At 48.2% G+C, this 18,473-nt stretch overlaps 1 protein-coding gene across 1 annotated transcript in view; it reads right to left on the bottom strand.

The window, feature by feature from the left end:
- KIF3C (kinesin family member 3C) overlaps nucleotides 1-18,467 on the bottom strand; it is a 32,122-nt gene extending 13,655 nt beyond the window's left edge. Inside the window, exon 1 of the mRNA XM_005874899.2 lies at nucleotides 16,788-18,467. Coding sequence (XP_005874961.1) covers nucleotides 16,788-18,323 — 1,536 coding nt within the window. The 5' untranslated portion in view covers nucleotides 18,324-18,467. The remainder of the gene's footprint in view (nucleotides 1-16,787) is intronic.
- Nucleotides 18,468-18,473: the final 6 nt, after the last annotated feature.

Here is an 18,473-nt window from a genome sequence, read left to right as displayed (position 1 = left end):
AAACTCCTAGCCCAGTGCTTGGCACAGACATTCCATGGGTGCCTGCTGACTCTGAAGCTTAAATGGTAACAGATTTGTGTGAGCTGTGTAAATTGTGACTACATGAAATGCATTTTCTTTTTTTTAAAATATTTATTTATTTCAGAGAGAAAGGGAAAGGGAGAGAGAGATAGAAACATCAATGATGAGAGAGAATCATTGATAGGCTGCCTTCTGCATGCCCCACACTGGGGATCAAGCTCGCAACCCGGGCATGTGCCCTTGACTGGAATCGAACCTGGGACCCTTCAGTCCGCAGGCTGACGCTCTATCCACTGAGCCAAATTGGCTAGGGCTACATGAAATGCATTTTCACTGTTGCTAGTCAGAGGTGCTGCCCCAGGGCACTCAAGCTGTCCTCTGATTTCATCCCAGGCTTCCTGGAAGGTTGAAATCACCTTGAGCCACCAGGAAATATCGGCTGTCTCCCCACTGGAATTTTTCCCAGTGGAACCAGCTGAGCTGCCTGAGTGTTCTCAAAGCAGTGGGTGCTGTCAGAAAGGGACCCCTATGCCACCTGTGAGACCCCATCACTGGGGACAGAGCAAGGCAGGGGTTCAGGGTGCGTTTGGGAGGTCAGAGGTTGAACTATGTGACGGTGCCAGAGGACACTGAGCAAAGTTGGGTCAGTTAGAGCAGCCCCATGCAGCCTTGAGGCCAAGGAGAGAGCTGCTGCAGGGAAAGGCGCCCTCCAGTGGCTGCCTGTCCTCGATACCACACCACAGCCACCTGCTGCACCTGAACCTCCCCAGGCCCTGCTTGGGGTTAATGTCTCACCATTCACCCCACCACAGATCACAGGCCTGAACTCATCCTAGACTCCCCTTTCACTCAAGGTGGGCGAGCAACTCCTTACATTCTGTGTCCTAGGCACCTTGCCTACTTCACCCGAGTGCCCGCCCCGCATCTCACACACCTCCCAACATCGGCCAGTCCTCAAATCCCATCAGGTCTGTCTTCTTGGTGTGGTTCACACCATTCTATTCTTTTCAGCCTCGTGATAGCTGCTGACTTCACTGCGATCCTCAGGACTCACCTGGACCACTGCCATGAGCGAGTCACTGCCTCAGTTTCCCCTTCCATCCATCTCCACATGACACTCAGAAGAGCCACCAGAAACACAAGCCTGAGTGTGCCTCTCCTCTGCTGCAAACTCATGCACTCCTTACGGGATAGACACCCAAGTGACAGGCCAGTGGGCTGCCCTAGCCTCCCAGTCTTCTCTTACCGCTTACTCCCCGCCCCCACGGTGTGCTCTGTACTCTTCCAGCTCCCAGGACGTGCCGAGCCTTTCCACCACGCTGCTCTCTCTTCCCACACCACGTCCACCCGGAAAACCGCTACTTCTGCAAAGACGCAGCTTGAGCATCTTGGGACTTTCCTCTGATTCCCTCCAATCTGCACATTCCCTCCTCTGGCCTCCTCAATAACCAGGACACCTTCCTGCTGTTCTGACGTCACATCCCACTATTGGTTTACGTCCTGCCTCTCCTGAGAGCTGCTTCAGGGCAGGAATCATGTCTCATCAGATTTCGGTGTCAGGGCTTAGCACAGGGCTAGGCACAGAGTAAGTGCCCAATCAATGTTTGATGAACTGAAAGGAAGCCGTGGGGTTGCTCCAGAGGGGGGCTCCAGGTCCTTTCTCTGGGCTCTCTCATCCCAGCTTCAACGGACCAATCCACACTCACTGTTGCAGGGCCAAAGGGCAGAGCAGCAGGGGCTGGGCCTCTTGGACACCTGTAGGAGGGACTGGCTGGGTGTGAGGAGGGAGAAGGAGAGAAGGCACGAGGAAGCCACCTAGTGCTGTGGGCCATGGATGACGGGTCCCTCCAACTACCGGGGAAGGGAGTCTCGCGGGACCACCACATTCTGGGACGTACTTGGCCACTCCAGCCCGGAGTCCTTGCACTTCCCTTGGCATTGTATTTAACTCCAGTGTTCTTCAGTCTTTGCTAGCTAATAAAAAGATACTAGTTCTCAAACTTGGTTACATATTAGAATATGGTTACATATGAAAGCTGAGGCGCTTTTAAAATACCCAGTGCCAGGCCCACCGCATTATCCCGGTCCCTTCCACTCACAGCTGTGAGAACTAGGACAGGGGCTCTCGCGAAGACCCAACAACAGTAGCTGCTCTGTTGTTTCCTGCCTGATTTAAAGACTGGGCACTGGGGTGGAGAGTGGGAAGCACAGGACAAGCAACCAGGAGGAAGAAACCCATTATTTTCTTTGTACCTACTACGTGCCGGGTTTATCACATCAGATCCCCCTTTAAGCAGTGGGTCTCAAACTTCCATGTATATTAGAATCATCTTTGAAAAAACCCAGTGCCCAGGCTACACCCCACTGCCAGTTAAACTGGAATCGGGGAGAGAGGGCAGGGGGTGAGGTCCAAGCACTGGTGGTTTTGAAAGGTTCCCAGGTGATTTCACGGCGCAGTCGAATTTGAGAATCGCTGCTTTTTGAAGTCTCCTGAATCAGCATTACTTGGGAGCTTGTTAAAATGCAGAATCTCAGGTCCTACCAGACCCAGTGAATAAAAAAACTGCATTGTAACGAGATCCCAGGTGACTTTAAGGGGCATATTATTAGCACCGTCATTTTTCCAATGAAAACGCAGAGAGGTTAAGTAATCCATCCAAGGTCACATCATGGACATTAAATATAAATGGAGAATCCAGACCCAGGTTGGCCTGGCTCCAAAGCCCATGTTCTTTCTACTGCAGACATTGTGTTGAGTGCTCCAGGAAGCAGAACCTGCTAAAAGAAAAGCAACATGTGTCCAGCAAGAGAAAATCATATCTGACTAATCCCCAAGGTCATTACCATTCGTGGGAAGCCAGTGGCCAGAATTTTAGAGGTTAAAATGCTCCCGGCAAGGTTCTTCATCAGAGGTTATTCAAAGTTACATGGTGGGCGAGGAGATGGAGAAAGGGAAACGTTTTCTCATAACTGAAAGGTGGATTAACAAAAGGAAACAAATACATGGGCGTCCCTCGAGATGGAAAAGTGTTCAAACGTTAAATGTTGGGGGGACTGATCTCCGTTGGAAAGCGTGCGCTGGTGAAATGAAATGCCCAGCTTCACAGATGCGCCCACATCCTTCCTGGTGGTGGCGCACAAGAGAATCTCTAGGCTGGGTGAGCCAACAAAAAAATGGCAGATAAGCTTCAATGATAGTTTTACAGTTTGGGAAAAAGTACTTCTAGCCCTACTCATTAAAGGGTAGCTATGAGCAATCAGTTATAAGCCAGAACGGGGGGCAGGGGAGTAGAGAATCGATCTCTATTGTTCCCAGAAGGCATTGGCTTAATATGCTGCCACAGCTAAAAAAGCCAACAGCATCTGGCCAGCCACCATCGTGAAGGCTTTTTAGAAACGAAACAACAAGCATTCTATCCAAATATAAAACCACGACGAAGCTGAATCTGGAGTACTGTGCACAGTTCCCTCCCTGTATCTCCGGGGACACGAAGGAAAGAGATCCAGAGGAAGGCGGCTAAAACCATTCAGAGAAGGGCTATTCTAAGAGACTTTAAAAAATAGGACTCTACTCTGCAAAGACAAAGGAAGGTTAGAGGATAGGCCTGGAAACCATACAATCAAGAAAGGTGTGAAAAGCAAAGAGCCAGACCTTTCCAATACGTCCTGGTACACAGAGTAAGAGCTTACACCTTGAGTTTTTAGGAGAAACAAAGGGAAGTTCTACTGTTTACGGTGATACATTTATGGAATCTGGCATCTCAGGAGCATGAAATCAAATACTTAACAGTTTATGCCCGGCCGGTGTGGCTCAGTGGTTGAGCGTTGACCTGTGAACCAAGAGGTTACGGTTCTATTCCTGGTCAGGGCACTTGCCGGGTTATGGGCTCAGTCCCCAGTGTGGGGTGTGCAGGAGGCAGCCGGGTCAATGATTCTCTCTCATCATTGATGTTTCTATCTTTCTCTCCCTCTCTCTCTCTGAAATCAATAAAAATATATTTTTAAAAATAGAATAAATACTTAACAGTTTATTAAGGAATTCTGGGGACATATTTTTAACCTTTTATTGTCTTCCCCTCCTTTCAGAAAAAAAAAAAAGCACTAACATAAAAATAACCAGAGAAATAATATGAGAAAATACTTCACATTTTTCTCACCAAAGCTAATCGGCTTCGGTTATATCCCTGTTTTTATCAAATTTTCCATATGCACACATCACTTTTTCATGGCATAAATACAAGCTTATGTCCTGCTATTTCCACTTTATCAAATATTTCAAGCATTGTCTGTTACTTCCATAATGCTGATGACTGTAAATTTAATGATTGCATAATATTTAGAGTGGATAATTTATAATATATCTAATTAACACCCATTATAAGATTATTATTGGTTGTTTACAATGTGTGCAATAAACATCCTTGTCCATATAATTTGCTGCCTTTTAAGGTGACTTTCTTAGAAGGAAATTTCAGGGGTGGGTAAAGGGTTACAAATAATTTGGGTATCTTAGAACATACTGTCAAGTTACCTTTCTAATGGTTCATACCACTTAAACTACTGCCAGCAATAATAATGGAACCACTTTCATTAGAATATCATACGCATGAGTTCTTATTATTTTTTAATTGTCTATAATAAGAGATATAAAATTGAGCCTCCCTACTTACTTTATACTCCTATACCTTAGAGGCCTGATATCCCCTTTTACAAGATACACTTTTATGCTTTTTTGGGGTGATTTTTAAGTGAGGAGGTAGATCTCTGACTCAAAACAATTGTTTATTTAACCACTTTTCTACCTAACCACACCTAGTACCACGCTCTCCTCATTCAACATTCTGCCTGACAATGTCCAAATTGGTTCAAGAACTAGGTAACCAACCCATTTGGACATTATGAGCCAGAATTTGAGCTGCTAATCAGGCCTGGAATTTGATGCATAAGCCAAGACTACGAGGCCCCCATCCCCATGACAAGATTCCCAGGACTGGGTTCTGTGTTGGTTCTTGCTAATCCACCTTGGTTATGGACCTCTTCTTTAGCACCTCTTCTTCTGGCTGAGCCTGGACTCCATCAAGAGCATTCCTGGATGATGCCTGACTGCCCATTATCACCCCATTCTGTTTGTTCACTGCCCCAGTGTTTCTCTGCCTGCTCTGCCAGAACCCAGCACAGACGTGGTCTGAATGACAACTGAATCTGCCTTATCGGTTACTCGCCAAACCTTGCCCACTTGCCCAGCCCACACTATCAGCCATGCCTGCCTGACAGAACCTGTATTGTGCTAGAAGAGGGGGTTGGCCCTGGCACGAAATCTGTGGGTGGGCCTCCATCCAGGTGCAAGGTCTCAGTCCCCTCCTTCTCCTCAGTCTCAATTCATGCCGTCTGCTTTACCCCCACGCTCTGAAATATGTCATGCATGAGCTTCAATTCTTTGCTTAGAAACAGGCTTTTTTTTTCTTGCTTTTGTTTTTTATTTTCCCCATTTCTCTGAGGATACCAGTGGCCACCTTCTCCTTTTCCGCAGAGATCCCTATCCTTAACGATCACCTATGGAGAGCAGGGAGGGACAGGATGCCTCCAGTGCCTAGGCCCACTTCAGGCTGGGGGTAGTAAGCAGAAAGACAGGAAATATGGGCTTCCTAGTCCCCAGGAAAGGTTCTCTGGAGCTCTGAGCTGCCCGAGTTTCTGCCTTTGTGATCTCTTGGACAAAGGAGTACCGGTGGGTGAAGCCTGTGGACAGAACTGGGTTTAGTCCGGCTGGTTCTAAATACATCCAGTGTAGCTAAGAGGCCAGCAGAGGCAGTGGGGGCAGGAAAGACAGGTTGGGAGTTCCAGGCACCATGGTCTGACTCTGAAGAGAGAGATACAAATCACATGCTAACTAGCTGACCTCAGGGAATCATCAACCCTAAACGCTTTGGCTTTACATATAAAGAAACTGAGGCCCAGAGATGGAGTACTCTAAGCCCACAGTTCATAATGAAGGAAACTTTAAGTGTATTTGCTCCTATATGGACTATGCACTTTCCAGATAATCTCCCAATTTGATCTGAGTCTTTAAAAAAAAAATTATTGACTTCAGAGAGGGAGAGGGAGAGAGAGATAGAAACATCAATGATGAGAGAGAATCAGTGATGGGCTGTCTTCGACATGCGCCATATCGGGGATTGAGCCTGTAACCCAGGTAGGTGTCCTGCCCAAGAATCGAACCATGACCTCCTGGATCATAGGTCGATGCTCAACCACTGAGCCAAATCCTGATTCCAGGTATTAGAGGCAGGTCAGGTGCTACGGCAGTTAACTGCCGAGATCACCAGAAGGACCATGTTCGCTTGCACACATAGCTTGGGATATTCAGAGGCTCACCTTTTCCTGTTCCAGAAGCAACTGGAGTATAAAACCAGACGGCGGAGAAAGGAGGCCACAGCACTCGTTAAGTGCTGATCCGGAAAGCCAGAATGGAGACAGCCAGGCCCAGCCAGCCACTCTTCTGAGAAGATACCATCAAGTATAATTTACAAGGACAGAGAAGCCAAAGGGGCTCTTCCCTGCCACTGCCAGCTAATCTGCGACATTCTGCAGGAGCCAGGAATCTCAGATACAAGTTGCCATGTGCCTGCAGCTGGGCTAGGTCCTTTTTACATTAATCATCAAAGTAACCTTATGAGATAACGAATATGATCCCCATTCGACATAAGAGAAAACGCAGGATCAGACAGGTGAAGTGACTTGCACAAGGTTATGGTGCCAGTAATTGGCAGAAGTGATATTTGAACACCAGCCTCCTAATTCTAAGTCCAGTGTCCTTTTCCGTCTTTCACAGCTTTCTCCCAGGTTCAGGCAGGAAGGCACCTTGGAGAGAAGCCACATTTGGTATTTGCACCTCTGTCAACTCAGGAACCATCAGAAAAGCTCAGAGCACCTTTTCTTCCTCTTCCAGGCAGGGTGCTGAGAATGCTTCTGCTTTTGTGAGGCTCTGAGATGAGTAGGTTAGAGTTTTTAGCTAGGAGTTTGGGGGGAGGCTGTCATTAGCATCCCTAAGAGAAGCTCAAACCTGGAATGCTCATGGGAAGGGCCACCTCACAAGTTCCAGGGTAAAATGATATAAAGAGTGCTGGGAGCCCAGCCGGCATGGCTCAGTGGTTGAGCATCGACCTATGATGGTTCGATTCCTGGTCAGGGTACATGCCTGGGTTGGGGGCGCGATCCCCACTGTGGGGCGTGCAAGAGGCATCCAATCAATGATTCTCTCTCATCACTGATCTCTCTCTCTCTCTCTCTCTCTCTCTCTCTCTTTTTCTCTCTCTCTCTCAATAATAATAATAATAATAATAATAATAATAATAATAATAATAATAATAATAATAATAATAATAATAATAATAATAATAATAATATATTTTAAAAAGACTGCTGCGAAAGACAGCCTGGGTCCTTGTCACACTCTGCCACCCTGTTTGCTAAGGCATCGGGCCCTGGACTTCAGTTTTCTCATCTGTAATATGGGGAGAATCCCCACTACCTTGCAAGCTTTGGGTGAAAATGGTGAGTTGGGTAGTAGTTGTGAAAGCACTTGGTAAATGATAAAGCAATCAAACATCAGTGGTTATTTGCTGTTTCAGTATCTAATGGACATTTACCCACCACTCATCACAAAGAGCAAAACAAAACAATTCGCACAACAGTCTCTTAGGAAATACAGTTATCCCCATCACCACAGGCTATTTCTCCCTTGGCGGCTTCCTGGTTGTAGATCTTGAGAAGCCAGCAAGAAGGGAAGAAGAAATGAAAGAGAAAATGGTGAAGGGAAGAAGAGTGCTATTTTCAGTGATTCTCTGTCCTGGGATTGGACACAAATCAGGAGTCTCATCAAGAAGCAAGGACAGTTAGAGATCAGGAAACATATGGGCTGGAGAGTGAGGTGAGCTGGACTCTACCCCAGCCTCATACTGGACAGGCAGGGTATGGATGCCCAGAGTGCTTCAGTTCACCTTGAAGAAAAGCAGGGAGAAAAAAGCCAGCCCATCTACTTCAGTCCTGACCTTCATCTTTCTCCCCTAATTCCCTTCTTTGTGGTATTCGACAAGGTTTCTCTTCAGCACCAGGGATGCAAATCCAGCCAGACAATAGAATGCTACAGTGTCAGAACTGGATGAGACCTAAGGATGCATAAAGTACAGACTCAGCGTTTTACAGGCCCAAAGGGCTTAGTGGGTAGTCCCACATCATACAGCCTCCAGCTGCCAGACAATGCTTGGTCATTCCTCCAGCCCTCACTGCCCCTCATTCAGGCGGATCTCTAATCCTGGGCTCCTGACCCACTGCTTCCAAGGCGAATCCACAAATGGTGCAGAAAGCAAGGAAACATCTATTGATTACTTTAAAAAAATATCTATATCTATATCTATATCTATATATAGATATATAGATATAGATATTTTATTGATTTTTTACAGAGAGGAAGGGAGAGGGATAGAGAGTTAGAAACATTGATGAGAGAGAAACATCGATCAGCTGCCTCCTACACACCCCCTACTGGGGATGTGCCTGCAACCAAGGTACATGCCCTTGACTGGAATCGAACTTGGGACCCTTCAGTCCGAAGGCCGAAGCTCTATCCACTGAGCCAAACCGGTTAGGGCTGTTGATTACTTTTTACAGTCCCTGGGAGGGGCACTGACTTGTCCCAGATCGCCAGATTACCAATAACTGGGTATCATTGAGTATTATTATCAACCCTGGATTTCCCTCAATTATGCATAGCTTTAAGCCAATCTTCCAATCAGGTGTGAATACATTTGTTTTTATATGTTTTCTCCTTTCACAAATTTAGATTAGTTTTTGTTTAATTAGCAAAGTAATATATGCTTGCCATAAAAAAAGATAAAAGTAAAAAAAAAAAAAAGTATAAAGTAAAAAATAAAAGTATCCCTTCCTATTGAAATCCTTAGAGATAATCACTATTAGTGAGTTATTGTGATTCTTTCTAAAAACTTAAATTTATTTTATTATTATTTGTTTATAAATATATTTTTATTGATTTCAGAGAGAGGAAGGAAGAGGGTGAGATAGCAATATCAATGATGAGAGAGAATTGTCGGTTGGCTGCCTCCTGCATGCCCCCTATTGGGGATCGAACCTGCAACCCAGGTATGTGCCCTAACCCAGGAATTGAACCGTGACCTCCTGGTTCATAGGTCGACGCTCAACCACTGAGCAACACCAGCCGGGCTAGGAATTTTAATTTAAAACCAAAGTTAACTATATCTACTGATTTATGTTCTTGGCCATGGCTACTCCAAAAGATTTGTTGATTACAGAAATGAGTGGCGCTCGGCTGAGGTCAGGGGCCAGGGGCTTGCATCACACAAAAAGGCAGATGAGTTAAGCATCTCAGTAAACAAGAGCTCCCAGGGAGATCTGGCTTAAATCCTTCTTTTCTGAGTTCATAGTACACTGTGGAGGTTAAGAACATGGGCTTTGGACATAGGCTCATATTCTGGCCCTAACACTTCCTAGACATGTGACTATGGGTTGTTTCTTCCTTAATGTGCCTCAGTGTCCTCATTTGTCACACGGAGATTAAAATAGTACTACTTCTTATGGTACTATTGTGAGGATTGAAGAAAACAATGTACATAATAGAGCAGAGTGCTTGGCATTAAGCATGCACTAAAGAAATGGTAGCTACCATTATTCTTGTTGTGATGATTTTTCTGCTGGCGCACCTCGAGGAGAAAGACAGAATTACCTAGCGCTATAGAAACAATTCAACTCAGGGCCTGGTACTTCTTCTGGTGAGTACATCTGGGAGAAAAAGGAGACAACTCAAAAGTTAATCTGACTAGGAGTTAATGACCAGAAATGTCTCTGGATATTAAAAATTCTAGATACACCAAACCACAAGGGCAGGTGCCCTACAGGCTATGAGCATAGAGATCTGTCTTACATGGCCGGCAGGGCTGAAGGACCTGTGGGAAGAAGACCAAACTCTTATCCACTCAGACAGGCCACCTGGTTCAGCTGCTCTCAGAAGTGCTCCAGACTGGCCAGCCGCAGCAGGCTGGCAGGGATGCCCTTCTCTAGCTGAATTCCGGGCCCTTCCTCCTAGTCCTCAGTGCACAATGAGAACACTATCACAGCCACTTCATCCAATCTAGCACTATCCAGGGCTGAAAAAATGACTCAGGGCAATATGATAATACACTCATCCAGCCAACACACATCAACAGAAACCCAACACTTGACCAAAAGGCCTGCTGAGCCTCCACATAACTTGAAGCCCAGAACCTCTATGGAAATGTATTAGTTTTATATACCTCCTGCTGGTCAAATCGTGACAAAATGCCCCAGCTTATGACAATTCTGTTAACAGATCACACCGCCAGGGAAGAGAAGGAGTATAAGTCACTGATTCCATCAACGCCAAGAGGCCATGGACTCTGATGCCAGACACAGCTTGGAGCACTAGTCACTTATTATCATGAGGCTTCTCTCAAGGGTCATGGCTGACTCCGATTGCGGGGGGGGGGGTGCACACAATCCCTGCTCACCCAGCCCCATAAACCTCAGTGTCTAGTATGGGGCTGGTGTCCTTGGGGACATGTGGATGGAACCAGACCAGCTTAGGAAAATTAGATGCTCCCTATATTATTGGGGGGTCTCTGGAGACTGGGTCTAGCCCTATTTGGAGACTAACATCAAGATCAGGACAGTGGAATGGCACTGAGTATTTAACTCTCTCCTCTACACTATGTTTTCCCAATTGGGGTTTCTTCTCCCAGAAACCCTACCCTTTACCCACTCGCTCTCTTTTCACCCTGACTCTATGACTCTATTTCTCTTTCCCCTCTTCACTGCCCGCCTCTATTTCTTTTCTGTCCTTCTCCTCATGTTCTTCTCTTTCTCCTCTTCTTTGCCTTGTTTTTCTCTAATTGGCCATGGTAGAAAGCTAAAAAAATTATCTTTCATTATTGGTTGAATTCAAACATTAAAATTTAAACCCTCTAATTTTAATTTTCAAAACAATGAAACATTTTATGTTTTATTCTAGAAAATTTTATCCTCACAATGAAGGACTTTTAAGAGGAAGAAACTCTGGCGTTCATCCAGTTCAATGGCGTTTCTTATACACGAATCCCTTTAGAGCACCTCTGACATTCAGTTTCTCCTTGAACACACATCCAGAGATGGGAGTCACTGCCTTTTGAAACAGCACAATTCTAACTGCTAAAAAGTTCTTCTTTATGTTGAGCTGAATATACTCCCATAATTCCCTTATTACCCAAGATACAAAAACACTGCGATCAGCCAAAGGGCAGTGAGGCACATTTAGGATAAAAGGATAGGGGTAGACCAGCTGGCTGTGAGGTTAGCCTATTGGAGTAGCTTGCTTGGGCAGGAAGATTGAAGAGATATATTGCAGTCAGACTCTGGCGGGCTTTGAATGCAGAGTAAAATGTGATGTGTTTGACATATGAGGAAGGTGGCCAAGTGAAAACATCCATTGGACCGTTGGAGGTAACACTAATAAACAGTTGTTACTTACTGACCACTTACATGCCAGGAACTATGCAAAGTGCTTATCTCATTTAATGCTCTCAATAGCACTATGGCATAGGTACTAGTATAATCCTATTTTATAGATGAAAAAACTGAAAAACAAAAAAACCTGAGGCCTCAGAACGAGTAAGTCACTAAATTCAGGCCTGCCTGACTCTGATGCCTGTGCTCTGAATACAATGCTCTACAAAATAAGGTCAGCAGAGAGACCAGGACAGGAGACCTCAATCTGGGAGTCGCTTACATAGAGGGAGAGAATGCCAAGAACAGAGGCCATAGGTTTCATCCCAGCCTTCTTCTGAAGGTGAGCCCCACTCTCCATTTCCAGTCTTGTACTTGCTCCTAAACTCACTGCATATCATCAGCTGACCATTGGATTTTGTCACCAGCTCCTGTCATTTTTTACTACCTTCCCAGTAACCAGTTCCAAGCCTGATATTCCTAATTCTTTAAGCATGAAAGTGGATCAAATTTTGTGTCAAACCAACCTGGGCTCAACTAGAAGTGCCATATACAAACCCTGAGGCTTTGGGCAAGTTACTGAACCTTAGTGGGTCTCAGTTTTCTCATCTATGAAATGGAAAGTCACAAGACCTTTCTTGGAAGGTGCTTATGGGGATTAAATGAGACAATTTGTATATAACAGATAATACAGTGCTTGGCATCTAGTGAATGTTAGGTAAATGGGATTATTAGTGCTATGACTGTTGTTTCTCAGGTTTAAAACTCCCTCTCTTACGTGTCCATGGATGGCTCATTCTGATGCTGAGAGGTGGGAGGAAGAAGAGGGACCCACAAAGGAGATGATAAAAAGTCAATGCAGTTTGTGCTCCCTGCAGTGACCTCATCCTTCTGACTTCTGGTCTGTAGGGTCTCTTCCACACCCACAGAGAGAACTGGGCTCCAGCCAAGACCCCCATTCTCCCGCCAAACCTTCTTACTTGGGGATCAACAAGCAGTGTTGCTGTTTCTACCTCTTCCACTCTCTTCAGCTGGAGCCTGCATTTTGTGTCATCTGTTGCCTTTGCCTCCCCAAACACCCTCCTTTCCCTCAAAGTATCTAGAATCAAAGTTTTAGAAACCCTCTAGTCCAATCCCTCAAAAACTGAAGTTTAAAATTAAAAGCCATTTAAAAGAAAGGTTCTTCCCTGGCTGGCGTAGCTCAGTGGTTGAGCATCGACCTATAGACCAGGACAGTGGTCGGCAAACTCATTAGTCAACAGAGCCAAATATCAACAGTACAACGATTGAAATTTCTTTTGAGAGCCAAATTTTTTAAACTTAAACTATATAGGTAGGTACATTGTTATTAACTTAATTAGGGTTCTCCTAAAACTTAGGAAGAGCCACACTCAAGGGGCCAAAGAGCCGCATGTGGCTCGCGAGCCGCAGTTTACCGACCACGGGACCAGGAGGTCACAGTTTGATTCCTAGTCAGGGCACGTGCCCGGGATGTGGGCTCAATCCCCAGTGTGGGGTATGCAGGAGGCAGCAGATCGATGATTCTCTCTCATCATTGATGTTTCTATCTCTCTCTCTCCCTTCCTCTCTGAAATCACTTAAAATATATTTTTAAAAAATTTCTTGCACAATTAAATTTAGTAAAGTAGGCCTTCTCCCAGTCAATCTGCACGCATCCATCATCATTGCAGTATGTGCACTGTGTGTGCACAAACACTTGCATTTTCACTGTGCACAGCCAACCTCAGTGCAGGTCTGTCTGGGACTTTACACCCCTCCCTCACAGGCCTAGTCAGCTATCCAAGCCCCCGGTGATATACGTAAGTATGGATGGCTAATGATGGACAGTAACAGGGCACTGCTCACAATCACACACCCTCACACATTTGCGCACTCTAACATCCCCTGAGGTCCATGGTAAATATGAAAGGAGACTCTAAGGAGACAGGCATGGTGTTTGTACACAGTGAGGGGAGAACAAAGGGAACAGGGAGCCTGGGGGTGGCAGGCAGGAAAAGCAGGCGAGGCAGACGGTTAGATGAGTCAAAGAGAGTGAATGAGGGCACTGGGTCGCATCAGCTATTGCTTAGCTGCCTCCAGAGGGTAGTGTGAACTGGAAGAAGGGAAGGGGGGGGGGGGGGGGGGGAGGCGAGAAGGGGAGTTGGTGCCATTACTCAGAAAGTGGACACCAGTTCAGCTCATTTCCAGGAGGGACCCAAGCTCTCGCCTTTTGATCTGGTCTCCCCTTGCCTCCTCAATCCATCTTGCCTGGCTCTGCTACTAGGGCTTCAGGGTTATGGCAAGGCAGCCGGGATGGCAGAGGAAGGAAGGAAGGAAGGGAGAGAGGAAGGAAGGAAGGAAGGAAGGAAGGAAGGAAGGAAGGAAGGAAGGAAGGCGTTAAGCTAACAACAAAGATGTCAGTCCTGGAGATCACTGGACCCCTGCTTGGCAGACAGAAGCCACCCGTGGCTGCTAGTGCCCTCCATTTATTTGGTGCTCTCAACATATTTCAAATACCCTCACACTAAAGGTCTCATTTAGTCTTCAGCACAGCCCTGTGAAAGAGGCAGGTCTGGGATTATCTCTGACATGTCCCTCTCCTCTTTTCCCTGTGGGTCCCTCAAGGACCCTCAAATTGCTTCCTCCACAGAAACATCCCCCATAGGGGCTATAAGGAGGTCCTCTGCCTCGGCTCCATTCCCGGCTTGCTTGCTGCTGTCTGCCCTGGGCTGGGTCTGACGAGAAGTCACAGGATATGGAATCATTCCCCTCTTGGAATTTCCCAGGCACCCTCCCCCTTTGCTTATATCTGAAAGCCTGACACAATGTCCATTTCACCCACTCCCCAGAGAGCTATGTCAGACTTCTCCTCATTAGGGGAATGGAAACCTGAGGCCTAGAGAGGCAAAGGCCTTTGCCCTGAGTCACATAGTGAGCAAACATGGAGGGCTCCGCGATGACTTAGGAAGAACACAGGACTGGGGAAATCAGAAAACCTGGGTTCCAGTCCTGGCTCCGCCCCTTATCAGCTGGAGTCACCAGTCACTCAACCTCTCCAGCCTTGGTTTTCATTAACTGTCAAATGGAAATAATACTCATCTCTTGGGGTTGCTGGAAAGATTATAAGAGATCAAGATGTCAAAGTATTATATAAAAATGAATTACTCTGATTATCAAGTGGCACAGGTAACGTCAGGATTATGGCATAATGGAAAGAGGCTGGGCCAAATATAGTTTGGGCTCTCCTTAACTCACCTGTGGGGCCCTGGGCATGTCCTGGCCTCAGTTTTCCAAGGCCGTGCCAGCTCTAACACAGGGTTCTGAGGGCTATGCCTCTGGTGCAAAAATTCTGGCATCAGCCACCCTGATGTCCTGACTGTCCTATAATCTGTGCCCCCACACTGCCTTAGATCCAAGCACCTTATTGAGGGAGCCAGTCAGTCCCCCACAGTGGGAGGTCCCGCTGGAGGCTTTGCTCCATCCCTCTACCCATGTCCTCAGGGCTGAAGTAGGCTTCGGGTACTCTCTTGGCCTCAGTGGCTTCTCAGCCTTAAGGATGGAGGGGGGTAGGGATGGGAAGGGGAGCGAGGGGCATGGCAGGTGGGCATAGGTGCTCTTGGTAGTGAAGCCAATGACTGATTGCCCATGTAAGATTTCCCAGTGGAAAGCACAAGACTGCCCGGATTCCCTTCCTCCTAGGGAGAGCTGACTAACACATCCTGCCTTTCACATCCTGCTTCTCCCAGGATGGCCCCAAATGTGCCAGGCCCCTGAGGAAGCAGCTCGGCATGACCCTTGCTGAGCTCATAGAGGCGAATTAAATACTAAATGTGCCAGGCTAGGGCGCCTGGTGCAGCAGCACATCCCCACAACACGGACAATGGCATCCCACTCATCTGTCACCACCCCAGAGGCTCCAGCCCTCCCTTTCCAGGCTGGACTTCCCTGCTCCCAGCCCACACTCCTGAGAACAAGGAATAAGAAATAGTAATGTTCTGCTGTCCTCAGGAAGTGACCAGCTATGGGTCCCTGTGACCTTCTTCCAACCCCCAGTGTTGATGGCCCCAGGGACCTAAAAATGCCAGGAACATTGAGTTATGGCATCTTCAGCACTAAAATTTAGCAGGTCTGTGGCTGGCCAGGCGGGGGCCTCTGTAGCTAAGCCTAGCCCCTAAGGCCTGGGGGCTCCCAGGGGGAGGGAACAGCTCAGGAAGGACACTGAGGCCTGATATCTCCCAGGGCAATGGGGAATTGGCTCTTACTGAAATGAGGCCTTATTCTGCCTCAGTTTATTAATACAGGTCAAAGAATGAGCAGATTGGAAGAGCCTCAGAAATCATCCAAGCCAATCTTCCATTTTACACAAAGAAAAACTGAGGCTTTAGGAAAAGAGGAAGCCACTTACACAAGGTCTCCAGGTCTCCAGTGTAGAGCCCAGTAAGTACTCTTTCCACCCTCTGCCGTGATCCCCCAAACTCCTTCTTAATGATACCATGTAATGGGCCTGCTCCGCATGGGCCCAATGGACCTCATTCACAGGGAGCAGAACCATTCCTAGTTCCACCTTGCCATCCAAGAACTGAAGAGCATGAGGCCCAAGGGTTCCCGCTCAGCTCTGCCACTTCGTAGGATGGTACCTTGGTCATGTCCCTTCTCTGAGCCTTAGTTCCTCGCCTGTAAAATGGGGATTTAAGAACCAGTTCCCCAGATGGCTACTGTAAGGATCAAACGAGATCACATATGTGGGACACTTTGTAAACTGTGAAGTGCTATCCAAATGTCAGATATTATTAAAATGGTGTGAGGTTTGAAGGTGCAGCAGAGGGAGGAGGTCACAAGTGAGGAGGCTATGCACGAGTGAAAACCCACAACCAAACGAGGCTGAGGGCCTGCCTGGCCACCCCATGGACCTGACTGATACTAGGGGCCACCAGCAGAGACTGACAGGCAGCAGGTCAGACCAGCCCAAGTCCATTGGCCTAAGAGACTGGCTGCCTGCTTTGTGTGTGTGTGTGTGTGTGTGTGTGTGTGTGTCCCTGTCCATCCTCCTAGGTACTCCAGGGAGGCTAGCCTGGAATTTGCCTGGCTTTTCCAGGGGAGCATTTGGCAGGAGGGCAGTGTATGGTGCTGGGAAGGGACACCTTGCTTCAGCCAGCTCACAGACCCACATAGGAAAGCCTGCCAGCCCAGATCCCTCTGGGGACCTCTGGGTGTCCCTGCTTCCTTGGGGACCTTACCTTGTATTTGGCTGCGAGCAGCTCTGTGGCCTGCTGCTCGCGCCGCAGTTCTTCCAGCATCTTCTCCTTCTCCTCCAGCAGCTTCTGCTTCTCCTCGCTGACCAGGCTTCGGTCATCCTGGATGGCTGCCTTCTCTTCCTCCAGCCGTTCCTTCTGCTCCTGCAGGTAATTCTCCATGTTCTTGTCCAAGGCTGAGTCCAGGATGGGCTGGGGCGGGCGATGGTTGTTGTTGTTGTCATCCTCCTCTTCGGCCACCCAGGCCTCGATCACTGGCCCCTCAGGGTAGCCGGCGGGGGCCGACACGGCCTTCTTTCTACGACTGCTCTTCCTCCGGAGCCGCTTCCCCAGCATCCCTTTCTTCTCTAGCTGGGCCTTCAGGCGGGCGATCTCCTCCTGGAATTCCCTCAGCAGTGTGTCCTTAGGGTCCTCGTTCACCCGGGGCCTGTTCTTGATGTTTTTGGCCCGGTTGGCAAAGCGCAGGGTAGAGAGGCTCTCATCGTAGCTGTGAGAAGCTGGCCCCAGTGTGGCCACCATAATGGTCTTGGCATTCCCCCCAAGAGAGTCCTGGAGCAGCCGGGTCAGCTTGGAGTCCCGGTAGGGGATATGGGTGCTCCTGTTGCCCGCCAGAGCAGCGATCACGTTGCCCAGGGCAGACAGCGAGAGGTTGATTTTGGAGGCTTCCTTAGGCCTCTCCCCACTCCCACCGCCCCCTCCACCGCTGCCACTACCTGTGGACTGTGTGGCAGCCCCTCCAGCCGTGTTGGGGCCCGCCTTATTCTGCCTCTCACTACCAGCCAGGTCCACCAGATTGAGCTTGCCCACACGGATATGGTCCTGGCCATCTGAGCCACGCTCACTGCACTCCACGGTGATGACAAAGATGGCGTGGGAGCGGGAGCTGACCTCATTCATGTGTGTGCTGCCCACTGCCCGGGTCTGGTTCCCCAGGTTCATCACATGCTCGATCTCCTTGACATTCTTGGTGACAAAGGAGGAGAGGTCCTTGATGTAGACACCTGTCTCTGGATTTTCCTTCAGCTCCAGCCTCTTGCCAGGCTCCTTGGAGAGCAGGTCTCGGATCTCCTCCTGGTAGATCTCCAGGTAGGAGGCCCGGACCAGGTACTGCTGGTTCTGGGAGCGAGAGATGTGGGTGAAGATGTGCTCGAAGGCATTAGGGATGACCCCACGCAGCTCGGGCTCCACCCAGGTCCCTTGCATTGTGTAGGTCTTGCCGGTGCCCGTCTGGCCATAGGCAAACACGGTGCCATTGAAACCCTGAAGCACCGAGTCTACCAGGGGCCTCACAGTTTCATCATACAAGTCTGCCTGCTTGGAGCTGGCATCATACACGGCATCAAAGGTGAAGGTCTTGGGCAGCTCCCCCAGGGCAGCACGGGGGTTCCGGAGGGTCACCTGGCCCAGTTTCACATCCATGGTCAGGATTTGCTCATGACCAGCAGCCTCCTCCTTCCGGCTGAGGGGGCGGCACCTGGCCACCACCTTCAGGGCCTCACTGCCCTTGGTTTTATTGGCCATCTTGCTCCTGTCCTTCCTGCCCCAGGGACCCGTCCGTAGGCTGGGCAGTCCTGCGTCCTCCCTAGGTAGGTATCAGCGGGGCCGGCCCAGCCCCGAGGCGCCGCTCTTCAATCCGCATGCAGCCTCCTAGGGTGGGGATGCTGGGAGGTG

The sequence above is a fragment of the Myotis brandtii genome, unplaced genomic scaffold (assembly GCF_000412655.1).
Source record: "Myotis brandtii unplaced genomic scaffold, ASM41265v1 scaffold454, whole genome shotgun sequence".
In the NCBI taxonomy this organism is placed as follows: Eukaryota; Metazoa; Chordata; class Mammalia; order Chiroptera; family Vespertilionidae; genus Myotis; species Myotis brandtii.
The sequence above is the reverse complement of the archived record's forward strand: the minus strand, read 5'-3'. Positions and strand labels throughout refer to the sequence as shown.